Raw genomic sequence first — 15,462 nt, 5'->3', positions numbered from 1 at the left:
GGAGGGGGTGGCGACGGGGTTGGGGGTGGCGACGGGAAAGGGGAAGGAGGGCTGCGGAATTCTCGGAAGGGGCCTGCTAGGTTGGGGGGTTGCGGTGGTTGCGGGGAGTGGGGGAGGCAGGGTGAGGGGCTGCGGTGGGGGCGGGGGGTTGCAGTGGTGGTTGTGGCTGCAGGGGGTGGGGTGGGTGGAGGGGAGGGGGTGGTGGTTGGGTGGTAGTGGGGTTAGGGTTTGAAATTAGGGGTTAGAGTTAGGTTAATTAGGCCTAATTAGGGTTTAGTTAGGTTAATTAGGCCTAATTAGGGTTTAATGAGGTTAATGACTAACGACGCTTAACGCCGTTAGTCATTAAGGGCATATAAGGGTGCCCCGTGTATTAGTTTGAAACTTAGGGGTACCCTGTGAATTTTGAAAACTTGGAGGGTACCAGGTGAATTTTTTGAAAACTCGGGGGTACTTGGTGAAAAAACCGTATTATTTTGTTTATTACAGTTTTCCTCATTATTATTACTATTATTATTAGGAGGAACATGGTTTAGGTTAAAGCACAAATAAACCCACTTTTTTTTAGCCCATAAACCAATCAAATCGCGTCAAGACAGTTTATGATATAATTTTCGCGGTCCAACCCAATCATTATTTTTAGTACTAAATATTTTTATATTATTAAATCTAATTATTAAAATAGTAATATTAATTTACTTTTTAGATATTATTGTTATTATATATCATCATCAAGTATTAATATATTAATACAAATAATATAAAATAATTATTAATTATCATTATTATCATTAATTATTATTATTATTATTAATTTATGATTATTAATATTATTTATTTATACGGGTTTTTCACCATATACCCCTGACAATTTTTTTTTGCACCGTATACCCTTTCAACTTTTGAAATTCACCATATAACCCTTACTTTTCGAAAAATACATTGATTTACCCTTAATGACTAACGACGTTAAACTCCGTTAGTCATTAAGCCTTAAACCCCCCTCTAATCCTAATTAACTAACCTAAATCTAACCTTAACCCCTAATCTAATATCCTAACACTAACCCTAACCCTAAACACCCCTCCCCCACCCTAACCCTAAGTAAACCCTAACTCTCTCACTAACCTAGCCCAGCCCAGCCCAGCCCCCACCTACCCCCAAACCCACCACCCCCAAAACCCAACCCAAACCTATCCCCACCAAAAAAACCCCAACAACCACGGCAGCCCCACCAGTCCCCTACAACCACCGCAACCCCCATCCTCCCTCCCCCACCCCCCGGCCTCGCCAGCCCCCAACCCCCAACCTCGCAGCCCAACAGCCTTCCACCGCCCCACCCCCGCGCCCCCCTCTTTGATTTTCTCCCCCAATCCAACCGTCCTTCCCCCACTGATTTTCTCTCCCACCCCTTCGATTTTCGCCCCCAACACTCCTTCCCCCACTAATTTTCGCAACGGTGTTGATGATGATAATGAATCTGGATTTTGTTTCAAAAAGTATTGAAAATCTAGGTTTAGGGTCGAAATTTTTCGAAAATCTGGGTTTAGGGTCGAAATTTTTCGAAAATCTGGGTTGTGTTTCGTTATTCAACCGGTGGAAGGGGAGGGTATTACGGTATTGCAGAGGGTGTGGTGGGAGCTGCGGGGGAAGGGGGAGGGAGGGGGGACTGCGGGGCAGGGAATGGGGGTGGTGATGTAGTGGGGGGAAGGGTAAGGGATGGGGGTGCGCAAATCCGGTGGGGTGGGGGGTCAGGTGACTGCAAAGGGGGAGGGAATGGGGGTGGTGGTGCAGTTGGGGGAAGGGTAAAGGATGGAGGTGCGCAAATCCGATGGGGGTGGGGGTCAGGTGGTGGTGGGTCATGGGTCAGGTGGTGGTGCACTAGTGCTGGTTAGGGTTGGGGGGTGGTGGGCTGTGGGCTAAGGATGGGGGTGGGTAGGGGTTAGTGGGTTTTTAGGGTTAGATTTTTTGGTTAATTAGGTTTAGAATTTAGGTAGTTAATTAGGATTAGGAGAGGATTATGGCCCAATGACTAATGGAAGTCTAACACCGTTAGTCAAAAGGGTAAGTTGATGTATTTTTCGAAAAGGGAGGGGTATATGGTGAATTTCAAAAGTTGAAAGGGTATACGGTGCAAAAAAAAATTTGTCAGGGGTATATGGTGAAAAAACCGTTATTTATAACTATCATTTAAAAATATCCAAAATACTATTATTATTATTCATTATTATTACTTATCATTATAATTATTATTTAATATTCATATTATTATTGTTAAAAATATTTTATATATATATATATATATATATATATATATATATTACATTCAATTTAATTCAATTTAATTTAATTTAATTCAATTCAATTCAATTCAGTTCAGTTCAGCTCCAATAAGTTCAATTCAGCTCCAATAAGTTCATTTCAGTTTAGTTCAGCTCCAATAAGTTCAGTTCAGCTGTTTTATGCCGAAGAGAACAGGCTCTAATTTGACTATAGCTAGTAATATATGAACGCGATGCGTGCGACAGTATATTATTATGGGTAATGTTATATGTAACCCTTAGGGGTATATGTAAGCATTAAATACATTTATTAAAATGAAAATAATAATTTAAGAATTCAAGACAAAATTTCACATCATTTGAGGTAATAAATGCTTAATTTAATTTATTTATTTCTATTTTTAGCACCTTATATGTAGCCGTAAGGGCTATGTATATCATTTTCCTACTATTATTAAAAGTAACATAAAAAAGTGTTAAAAAACTAACTTAAGAGTGTAAAATTTATGGTGAATATTTGATGAATTTTAATGATTTTTTATTTACATTGCTAGTGTAAAGAGTAATGTTTTATATAAAGGACTAAGTCAAGGTAGGATTTGTTATCGTGTATTTAGAAGAATATTCAACAACTCTCCTTTTAAACAATGATCTAAGTTATGTTATTTATTTATTTCAAAATACATATATATATTTTATATGCGTATTTTATGAGTAGTAGTTAATTTTAATTTCTCTTGATAATAGAGGTTTTTACTTTTTAGGCATACTATGGTGAGTAGTGCTTCAATAAATAAAAAACTATAAATTGATATTATCTGATGATGTATGTTTATATCTTTAATTATTCATAATCCCAACTGATTGTGCTCCCCAAAAAATTTAAAAAATGAATATTCTGTAATTACATTTTTTTTAATGCATGTTATTTGAATTGTTATTGCAACTGAGAGTTTAGATAATAAAAATCTTGTGAATCTTTGTTTTTATAATTATTGTTTGAAAATTGATTTAGTCAACAATTTATATATTCAATTATGAGTTTCCTCTTTATACACATTTTTATGTATTTCTTTTTGGTAATGTAAACTTTCTTTACTACCCATATATAATTTGTAAATAAGGAAAGAATTTAGAAATTCTTTTCTTAATTAGTTTTTGTGAGATTAAGGGTACATATGTATTTTCAAGAGGGGACACCATAGTTCCCCCCTTGGCTTATATAATAGAAATATATTTAGGGTCTGTTCTCCCTAGCTTATTTCCACTTCAGCTCAGTTCAGTTCAGCCCAGCTCAGTTCAGTTCAGTTCAGCTTAGCTCCATTCTTTTATAATCATTTTTGTTAAATATTATTATTATGTTGGTCTAATTTATCTTACTAATTATTATTATTATTATTATTATTATTATTATTATTATTATTATTATTATTATTATTATTATTTATTTTTATATCATTATTATTAAGTATTATTATTATTATTATTTCTATATATTATTTTGTTTATTATAGCTTTACTCATTATTATTATTACGATTATTATTAGGAGGAATATGGTTTAGGTCAAAAGCATAAATAAAGTCATTTTTTTAGCCCATAAACCAATTAAATCGCGTCAAAACGGGTTATGATGCAATTTTGCGCGGTCCGACCCAATTATTATTTTTATTACTAAATATTATTATATTATTAAATCTAATTATTAAAATAGTAATATTAATTTACTTCTTAGATATTATTGTTATTATATAATCATCATTAAGTATTAATTATCATCATCAAGTATTAATATTAATACAAATAATATAAAATAATTATTATTAATTGTCATTATTATCATTAATTATGATTATTACTATTAATAATTTATGATTATTATTATTATTATTATTATTTATAACTATCATTTAAAAATATCCAAAAAAATACTATTATTAATTATTCATTATTATTACTTATCATTATAATAATTATTTAATATTCATATTATTATTATTTAAATATTAATTATATATTTATTACATTCAATCTAATTCAATTCAGTTTAATTTAATTCAATTCAATTCAGTTCATTTCAGTTCAGTTTAACTCAGCTCAGTTCAATTTCTCCACAAGGCACTCAGGAATCTTAAAGTCATCTATTGCTGCCCCACCCTGTCATTAAGTTTAATATTCTCCTTCTCTAATTCACCTTCTTCAAGTTCAGTGTCACTTTCATCAAAGTTTGTAGATGATATTATGGATCTTTGGTACACTCAACATCTGTCTCATAGCCATCTAACAACTTACTCCGGTTCAGTGGGCTATCAGGTTGTCATTATACCATACATGGTAATCAGAGGGTGTTGTAGTTGGTTCAGGTTGTGTACTAGTTTTAGTTTGTGTACTAGATTCAGGTTGGTGTGTAGTTGGAGGTTATTGTTGTTCAGGGAGATGGGTTGACAGAGTAGGGGAAGGTGTAGTCAAAGAAGTAAATGAGGGAGTGTGTAGAGGAATAAATGGAGGATCAGTGGGTGCAGCTGAACATCCATTACTTGGTGGAGGTTGTAACTATTGTGAGGTGGATAGATATTCTACTGAACTTTTTCCTTTGTTGATGTTTTCCACCTTTTTTGGGTCAGTTTTTCCAGCAAATTTATGTGGGCCATATTTAGGCCTCCTAGGAGTCAATTTAGTTAGCCTAATATTTTGGGTTATTATGGGGCCAGATTGTGTTCCAACACTACTAGAATCGGGCTGGATTATGTCTTTAGAGGTCATCCCACTAGGTTGTGATCCACACTCTAACAACAGAACAACTTTAGGAACATTAACTACATGGACCACATAGCAGTCAATACATCTACTTCTCAGTACAAGTTCAATCATCACCCTCACTTCATCATCAAATTTAACCCTTTTCAAACCTTCCTCAAAAGAACTACTACCAGGTACAAGGTAGTATTTCATCCACCTTTGAGTACTTTCCACACTTCTGTGCTAATTCCTTAAAATAAAACTAACACAACTCAGCTGCGTCTACAAGGAATATTCTTGCTTCACCCCCACCATATACTATATTACTCCTAATCTATTCCACGCCAAATAATTACAGTAATGATAGAGTCATCAATAACTGTTTTTTTCATGGTACCTAATGTAATGCAAGGACATATTATCAACAAAAGTCTAATAAACAACAACAACACAAACAGGATCACCAATTTACAGGAACTATAAACCAATTTAAACCAAATTTAGTAAATTAAAAACGGAAAGGAAAAAACCAAAATTCAGCAACAAAGATGAAAATTTACCTCTCACACAAGCTAAGGTTGCAGAATTTTCCCCCAAAGATAAAAAAAAATTGTGTCTTGATGATAAATGCCCAAACTTGGTTGAGAAGATGAAGTGCTAGTACACTAAAATGCAGATGATAGAGAAAGGCGAAGACTGATTTTCGAAAAAATCGCATTAATGGGGTTAATGGGGGTGGGTCAAGCAATTGGAGGGAAAAGGGTTCTTTTACCGAAACAGTAGGTCACAAGCTAAAGTGGGGTATTTTTGGCAGACCTCCCCAATATTTGGGAGTTTTCAAAAATGATCCATAGTTGGGGGTATTAAAAGCGGACGGCGCAAAGTTGAGGATATTCTCATCCTTTATTTTTAAGTAATCAAAAGTAACCTTGGCAATAGCATAGGGAGTACAATTTTTTTTTTTTTTGACATCAGAAAAACTTGCATTAATAAAAACCGAATTACAACTTAAAGAGCATACTAACCAAACATAAGGAAATCATCATGAACAAGATTAGTGACTAAAACAGGGGGGTTGGGGCATAACATTTCTTCCTACAAGGATAGCAGACGTCCTCATGATCAGTGAAGCAGGATGGACTTCTCTTGGCTCCAATACGCATCCTGCAAAACAAAGGGTTAGAAAATGAGGGACTTCGACGCTTTACCATAGTATGTTGTCTGTTGATTCTGGAGTGTAAACGAGAGGAGATTTTCATCTTGCTGGTAGACTGATTGTTAACTTGTGAAGTAGACTTCGCCGGCGAGCAAAAGGAGGTGCTGGGAGGTACTAACAAAGAGACGCAAGACGACTTTTGAGAATCCATACTTGTAGCCTCGACATCGGGTCCTAAAATTGGAGTTTGTTTACACTGCTCATACCCTTCAACAGGGGAGTGTCTCATCTCCATGGGTGTATGGTGATCTATAGTCGTGCTGCTATCCATCCTTTGTGATGGATTTAAAGTTCGGATGCTGATCATTTGGGTTTGGGAAGAGTAGAGGTAATGCAAAGTTCTCCCTGCTGACATCACCCTGTACATTGAGGGGGTGATATGCAAATAGGTATCCTGCGCTTTCCGATTTGAAAATCGAAAATTGCACCCTGTAGATTTTGTTTTTTTCCTAGAAGTAGACTCCGGGACTGAATTAGTATCTTTAAGGTTGTGATCTGTTCCAACAACATTCATTTTCACCTTCTCCGAGAAGGTTTGGTTCTCCTCCACTTTGATAGTGGTGGTACCTTGGTAGGAGTTCCGTTCTCCTACCTTTCTTCTTTTCTCCTCCTTGCCAAGGATTGAAGAGTTACTCAACACTTCATCCTCACCGACTATTCTAGTAGTAGTATTATACAAAATTTGAAGACAGTCCTAACAATGACGATACTTCATTAAATTTTTGTTGAAATTCTCCATTATTTGTTGAAATTCTCCATTATTTGGGTGGAGTTTAAGGGCTTGGATGAGGTCTACTAACGCTATGTCCGGTTGGCTAAGTTCCAAAGCTGCAACAGCTCTCCTAAAATAAGCTTTGGCATTGGTAGCATCATACATTAAAACAAGAGAGCACAACTCACCCACTTTCTGAAAATCCTTCTCCTTGATAAAACACGCAGCCAAGTTCAGATTGATAGATAAAGCTAGGCTTAAAAACACAGACTTTTCCTCCTCATTAGTAACATCCGCAAAAAACAAGAACTTGATGGCTTGAAAATAGTGTGCACTGGCTAACTTAATGTCATTGTTTCTATAAAAGAAACTACCCTCATTTTTCAAACTTCGAGCATACTCGAAAATACCAAAAGGATTAACAAGATATTCAATCCTCTGAATCCAACTAGTTGAAGAATAATCATGCTCGTCAAAGTGATAAAGGCACAGTTCCCCTTTTAATTCGTCTATACTATTCATGATATCTAAGATCACAAAAGAACTATGAAGACTAAGAAGATAAAACCACTAGTAGATAAAGTGGCCAACACGTCTGAAATCAGTCGAAGCTAGGTTGAAAAGCTATAACTAGTGAAATTGAAACTAGGAAAATAGGAAAGCTTAAACGAAAACCTCACAGTAATTGTTCAGATCGGTAACAGAGGAGCGAAATTCCTGACATCAGGTGGTGGTTGTGAGTCGCCGGCTCCCAGAAAAACAGAAGTCGATGGTTGCCGTCGTTGTGGCGTACGACTTCGATTGCGAACCGTCTTCGCGACTCCTGAAAACCCCCTGTTTCAACGCCGACACTATGGCTACTGTGGGGAAACGGCGCGGACACAAAATAGGAAAACGGACTGAAAAAGAGTAAAAGCGAAGAAAAAACCACAAGAGAACTCGCCGGAGACCCGCCGAAAACTTGCGCGGCGCCGGATCTCCGGCGACCTCTAGGGTTTGGAGGGTTGTGGGTGTTGTTTTTTAGAGAGAAGGCAGAGAAGTTATATCCTAGAGAGAGAAGTTAGGTGGTGTTAATTTAATTTTTTTAACCTAATATAGGGAGTACAATTGATGAATGATTGTTTAATTATTTATCTTATGAAAGATTTTTTTTTAAATGTATCTCTTGATACTATAATAAACCTGGCAAAAATGAAACATTGACGTGAAGAATTGTAGTTTCCTTTTATTAAACTAATTGAAAGTTGCAGTTGGATTTGTGTAACTTTTGGAATGTACTAGATTATGTGAATTTTATCATTCGATTCTATAACAATACTGTGCTACCTTTCATTAAAATGAAAAACAATAATATTGTTGCAATAATAACAAAAAATAAAAAACAATAATAATATTAATAATACAAAAATAATTATAATATTAATATTAGTAACAATAATAATAGTAATAAAAACAAAAATAATAATTAAAATATTAAGATGAACTGAACCGAGCTAAATAGAACATATATGAACTGAAAGAAGCCCCAAAAAATTGAACCTAAAATGTTGTAGTGTGGTTATCAAATGTAATTTTGTTAAAAGAGTAGATGTAATAGTATAATAGAAGTTGTTGATGATAAAGAGAGAAAGTTGAACAATGGTGTTTGTCTTATAAGAGACTGTCTATTTTTAAATTAAAACTAGGCAATGGTAAATTCAATATTAAGAAGAGAATTAATCCAAGAATGAGTAGGATAATTTCTTTTGGTAACTAGTTTAATACGATTGGTGACTAGGTCTACTTTTATACTAAAATTAGACCGTCTCTTTTAATAATTTTTGTGAACAATGAACATTTTTTTATTTAATAAAAATCGGGTGTGGGCATAAAAAATGTAAAAAACTAATAATAATGAGATTTCACTAAATAGAACTATAAAAGTGTCACTAATTTAATATAAACAAAAAATAAAAGTATTCAATTTATTCTGGGAGACAGGAACAATTCGTTTTGCAACAACCATTTGGAACTGGAGGGCAGGTAATGGGTAGCAGTAGCACCGTTTGTAGCAGATCTCATGCAGGAAGAAGAGACGTGTCCAAGTCCAACCATAGAAAAGTAATTGATGATTACTCCCAATGCAAAGTTGAAATGGAATAATGAGATGAACATTACATTTTAACGATCTCGTCCACTTACAACTTCGCCATTTATTTCCGCAATATCCCTTAGCTTGTGCATTTAGATGTAAACTTTGCCGTTCGATGACAAGTTTGAAATTCAGGGATGGACCATTGTGTTTGGAATTCGGTGATGGACCATTATGAATTTATGATTTATGCCATAAAAAGAAATTATAGGTGGTCAGGCATGTTTCTTAGAAATTATTGATTTATGATTTTTGCCATTCTTCATTGTCTCAATTGACTTGTTACATTTGCTAAATATTCATACTTTTAGTATATGTATGCACATATTACTTGCTGTTTATATCCTTACTTTTTGTCTTCATTGTATAAAAAGACAACTACTTTATACTTAATTGCTCTACTATTTAATGGTTCCCACATATTTCCTTGACAAATGTAGCAAATAAAAAAAAGATGAAATGAGTAAAAAAAAACCTTCATACATCAAGAAAGAGGGAAAAAGGGTATGATATACCTCTAATAATAATAGTACTAGCTACTAGTATAATACAATTCCATGATTAGAATTGATCATGAGATTAACCACAATAAAGAATTTCAATTATTTGTCCGAATATGAACAAAATTAGGTGGATTGACAGCCTGATTAACTCTATTTTTACCTTCTGACTTGCGTGGATTCGAGTCACGTTAACATTACTAGTGTGCATAGGGTAAAAACACGTATCATTTATGAACAATCAACTATATCATGCATAAACCCACTATATTATGTAGAAGCTCACTAAATCATTCAGAAACATAATATATCGCGCATAAACTACATCATTTCTAAACAATTCACTATATCATGAAAAAACCCACTATATTCTTCAGAAAACATACTATAGCAAGAACAAACTACATCATTTCTGAACAATCTACTATATCATGCAAAATCTCACTATATCATTCAGACACCCACTATATCATGTTAAAGCATGTGTCACGACATATACTATACAACCTACATTTTTCAGCATGTTAAAACATTAAAAAACATTAAATTTTCACTATATTGCATATAATTTCACTATATTTTCCATTAAGAAAATCCACTATATTATATATAAGTTTATTATAACTCATTCAATATATGAAATTAATATCAATTATCAACTTGGTGTACACTAAGTTATTGTGTACTGAGTCCATTTAATTAAGGTTTTTTTAACTCCTGTTAATGATCGGATAAATCACTATATGTCCACTTTATATGAAAGAATTTCTTCAACCATTTTATTATACTAAATGAAAGTCAAAATAAATTATGACACTTTTAGATATATATACAACCATTGCCAAATATCCTTGATATATATCAAATGGTGCGGGCATGTGTGCCCATTTGTTTCTTAGAAATATTGACGTTGTCGATCCTAAGTAGGGTTTGCAAGTGCTATAAAATGTCTTAAGTTTCGAGTATCCTGGAATAATTCTAATTTTGAAGGATAGTTTCTTAAATGAGTCCTCAATGTACGTACCTTAGTTGACCAGCTAAATTTGTTTTAAAGGAATAAATAATCTCTCCCCTCACTCTCTCTATATCCAGCCCAACCACCCGAAAAGAAGTAAACTGAGATTAAAATAAATAAGCAAAGGGTCTACAAAATTCTGAATTTAGTGTTAAGTGACTCTCTGCCAATTTAGCACTTCACTCTAGATTACTGACATGTTAAGAAAGATACCCAGAGCCTAAAGTCAGGTTCATTCCAAATTAATCAAAGTTGAGACTTTTTAAACAAACGGATTAATGGTTAAGATCGATAATATCAATATATCAATTTTTTAAAATAAATTAGCAGGTTCAACATCTATACAAACATATTAAAAGACGTGCATAAACAAAAAACTGTACCAATTGTATAGTATAAGGGTTTGATCCCAATACCTCAAGTATATATACCAAAGTCTTAACCACTAGACTAAGTTGTATTTAGTATTATTATCATAAAGTATTATATTAATAGATGAAATTTTTTCTTACTAACGAGTTTATAGTTTATACATGTATAACTCGTTTTCTCCCTTGTATATCCCTCTCAAACACATCATCTATTAATAAAATGACCGTATTGAAAATGTAAACAATACTCAATATTCAATAATAATTAGTTAACACTATTAGATTGAAAATAGATTTTAGTTAGTTGATGCTAAGTGTTAGCTTTATACAGGGTTGTATAATTAGATGCTCATTCTATATCACTTGAATATAAAAATGAACCTTGTTGGTTCGGTATGACCTAGTTTGAAATTATTTTGTGTGTTCTTATTGGAGGCTCAGTGACGTCATTGACCTCTTGGCCTGCATGCATTTGCGAAAGTATAATATGATTATAAACTATCACGTCATGGCTGTCAGGATGTACACTTGGTTTAGACTTTAGAGTTTAGACAAAAACGAATCACAGTAAAAGATATCCGACGAACACTAAATGTACTACATCTCGATGTATTGGTGAGTTAGATATTTTCATGAGTTGCTCTTACACAAGATCATCTGGTTCATACTACCTCTGTTTTCTTTTAGTTGCAACGATTTGACATAAAGTAAAGAAGGAAAATGTCTAATCATTGCAATTAAAAAAAACAGAGGTAGTATTAAAGATCTATTTTTCCTAGTTTATTTTCAGTTCAGTTTAATTACAATTAATTTAATTTAGTTGCAATTAGTTAAGTTCAATTCAGTTCCTAATTTATTTCTCGAATATAAAACAATGATAATTATTATTATTATTATTATTATTATTATTATTATTATTACAATTATGATTATTTTATCATTAATTTAATTATTGTTATTATTATTATTATTATTATTATTATCAATATATTATTGCTATTATTACTCCCTCTGTTTTTTTATATATTGACTTTGGACACTATTCATCCAATACCATTAATTGTTACTTATACATAAGAAAAATATAGTCACGTGGGATCTTGTTTGATTTGTACCGATATTCACTTTCCAAATATATATGTTTTATAATTTTTATGTTTATACAATTAGAAATATTATGAGTCAAAATTATGCCTCGACAAATGTGAAAAGTCAAATGTTACATCTAAAAATACGGAAGGATTATTATTATTATTATTAATTTTATTATGGTTATTATTATTATTGTTATTGTTATTATTATTGTTGTTGTTGTTGTTACTATTGTTTTTACTGTATATTATTATTATTATTATTATTATTATTATTATTATTATTATTATATTGCTAATTGTTAGTTTGCTAATTTTTTTCTATATGATTTAGCTAATTAATTATATTGAAAATATAATTCAAGCCTAAGAAATACACATTTCAATATTATTTGTGGACCAAAGTCACTCATATAACATAGTTATCCTTTTTTCTTCATATAATAACCTTTTAAAATCTTAAGTTTTTTTTTTTTTTTTTTGACAAGACTTTTAAAATCTTAAGTTACACTAATCTATGTAGCATAGTGAGTACTGTTTTTATGATATAGTGACCAATTCTTACATTATTAGTTTATCATGATTAAATTTTCATTTTATAACATAGTAATATTTTTTCAAATAATCACCCTTTCAATCTACACCTACACCTCTTTTATATATATATATATAAAAGAGGTGTTGGTGTAGCCGTGTAGATTGAAAGGGTGATTATTTGACAATTAACTTGTTATAATAGGTTGATTACCTGCTGAGTCTAATAGAAGATACATGAGGTCATACTTGGATTCTGCACAGTATAATCAAAAGTTAAGATCTTTAAAAGACAATGGTCGATAATTAAGCCCCATAACGAAAATTTTTCCCTTATTTAATGGTTAAAACTTAAAAGTGTGCATACGAGTCGTCCATTATTTACTCTACGGACCTTCTTGCTCTATATCAACAAAAACAACTGTATTTGTGCATGGAGACAAATGCCATTGCAGAAAAATACAGATGAAGTGATTCAACCGTTGATAAACCAAATGATGCCCACGGATATAAGTCTATAGATATGACAGCAAACAAATGGCACACAATTTCTGCTAACAGTGCAAAGAGCTCTTTCAGAAAATCAGGAAGAAAGAAAATGACAGTGCATGTAAAACATTTTTCGTCTCTTTAAATATCAAGAAACCAGTGTTCCTTTAAAAAACAGATAAAACAAGAAACCAGTGCAAGAGTTATATGGTCACTCAAACACATGCATGTTGATTTTTGATGTCTCCTACACACTTTGATTTTCGCTGTTTTTATCATAATCTACCTCTTGTTACTCTGTAGTCTCTTTGTCCGACCTGGTCATATTGATTTATTGACAGTATAATTGAATTTACATTGTGTCAATTGAATTTGGATAAAGATAATAATTGGTTACCTAACTAGGCAACTAGAGAAATTAGCATGCCTGAAGTCTAAGCTCCAAACTAGTTTTTGTATCATATCAGATTATATACAAAAAAAAACTAATATGAATTACGCAGGGATATGTAATTGATTAGTGCGGAACAACAATCAACCAGAGAAGTTTGGCAAGAAGACAAAATAGGATTCACGTAGTTCTGTCAATATGATCTAATCGACAGATGGGGGATTTCAAAAGCTTTTCTTGACTTTTCTAGAATAGACAAGAGGAATATACAACGACTGTTTCTAAAATGTTAATTTGATGATCACGAATGATTCTTTTATAAGATAAGGAATCCCAAGGTAGAAATCCTAAATTACTCCCATGAAAATAATTTCAATAGAAATCAAAAGCAAAATAGGTAAAGTCAAAAGAATCATTAACAGAAACGAAAACAGATTTGGACGAAAATAGCCCCTACTTAGATTTGGACGAAAATATATATCCCCTACCCGTTGAAGCCCATACTACAATTTCTTGCTTTTTATTCGGACTTCATTACTTGCCTGACCATCCAACATGTTTGCCCAAGCACTTCTCCAATTACAATCAACAATTCTCCACCTTAACTTGAAATTCATGAAACAGAATAGCATGGAGCAATAACTCATGAAAAATAACTTATGTTGAATTAACCTCCACCTCAGATAATATACTACCATATGCCTATTAATTTCAGACAACACAATATGAAACTTCTTTAACTTGTTTAACTAGTGATGAGGCGTTGCTAAACATAAAATTTGTTGGTCTAGTCCACAAGTGGTTTCCATCAATATGACCTACTATAGTTCACAAGTAGAGACTTCGAGATCTTTACTCAATCATAAGTGGAGGAAACAAGAGAATTTCATAAAGAGTATTTCTAAAAGGCTTAATTTGTTGACACGGAATTCATAAAAACCCTAGATAACTCCCTCATGAACAACTTCAATAGTCTTCACAAGCAAAATAGGAAAGCCAAGTAAATCCATTATTGATCCAGTATAGTCACCAACAAAATTCAGTTGGTTAATTGAAAAATAATATAATAAATTATACTTTCACTTTTTTGTTATCTTTCTTAAGGACATCTATGTTTGAGTAAATAAAGTGATTTGGGGTAGATAGTGGATGGCTGACGGTTTATTGTTTTTCTTTGGCTTATTGGAAGATGTTTTTTCACTGAATGAAATATCTTCCTGAACGTCTATTTGTTGCCCCAAACTACTTAAAATCGTCCCAACTACCATCTGAATATACCATTATGCCCTTAGCTCCTTTTTACCATTTTACTTTACTTTAGCATTTGAAATTTTTGCTTCATTTCAAATCTTTATTCCAATTTACAATTCTCTCTAAACTCACGACCACCCATCGCAACCTCCAACCTACCTCCATCACCCAACGCCATCACCCAACGCCATCACCACCGACAAGAATGTCGTCTTCAGGCAAAAAAGGTGATTTTTTTAACTGTAAACATATGCCTAACGTTTGGCCAAACGTTGGAACCATGGATACAACGTCCTGACCAGACGTTATATCCATGGGGCAAACATTTGGCCAGAATGGTTGCCCCATGGAAATAACGTCCAGGCCAGACGTTGTATCCATGGTTACAACGTTCTGGCCAAACGTTAGCCCCATGGATACAACGTCCTGGCCAGATGTTGTATCCATAGTTCCAACGTTTTGGCCAAACGTACGACCATGGATACATTTTTGTTTTACATATGCTTTCATTTTATTTTATAAATTTATTTTATATTATATGTGAAATTAAATTCAATTAGGTACTAAATATTTAAAAATAAAATAAGATTAAAATTTGGTTAAATTAATGTGTGAATATTGTGTTTTTTTTGTGTAATTGATGATGATTTGTTTTTTCTGGAGCTTGTTGATGATGCGATTAATTATTACCCCTATTTCGACAATAACCCTGAATTTGAAACTCGTGATGCTGCTACCGAG

General features: G+C 33.0%; 1 protein-coding gene across 1 annotated transcript; it reads right to left on the bottom strand.

Moving 5' to 3' along the window:
* Nucleotides 1–6,930: 6,930 nt before the first annotated feature.
* Nucleotides 6,931–14,899, bottom strand: LOC130591348 (peptidyl-prolyl cis-trans isomerase FKBP62-like). Its single transcript, XM_057394631.1, has 3 exons — nt 14,881–14,899; nt 12,805–12,846; nt 6,931–7,475 (listed from the first exon to the last, which is right to left on the bottom strand). The coding sequence occupies exons 1-3, from the start codon at nt 14,897–14,899 to the stop codon at nt 6,931–6,933; spliced, it is 606 nt and encodes a 201-aa protein (XP_057250614.1).
* Nucleotides 14,900–15,462: the final 563 nt, after the last annotated feature.

This window comes from Beta vulgaris, chromosome 5 (assembly GCF_026745355.1).
Source record: "Beta vulgaris subsp. vulgaris cultivar EL10 chromosome 5, EL10.2, whole genome shotgun sequence".
Lineage (NCBI taxonomy): Eukaryota > Viridiplantae > Streptophyta > Magnoliopsida > Caryophyllales > Amaranthaceae > Beta > Beta vulgaris.
The sequence above is the reverse complement of the archived record's forward strand: the minus strand, read 5'-3'. Positions and strand labels throughout refer to the sequence as shown.

Bases quoted from the DNA above. Each gene is read 5' to 3' on its own strand.
- LOC130591348 (XM_057394631.1), bottom strand. The intron at 7,476-12,804 runs GTAATCAACCTA...TTGTGATCTTAG, and splicing joins TCTTCTATTAGACTCAGCAG to ATATCATGAATAGTATAGAC.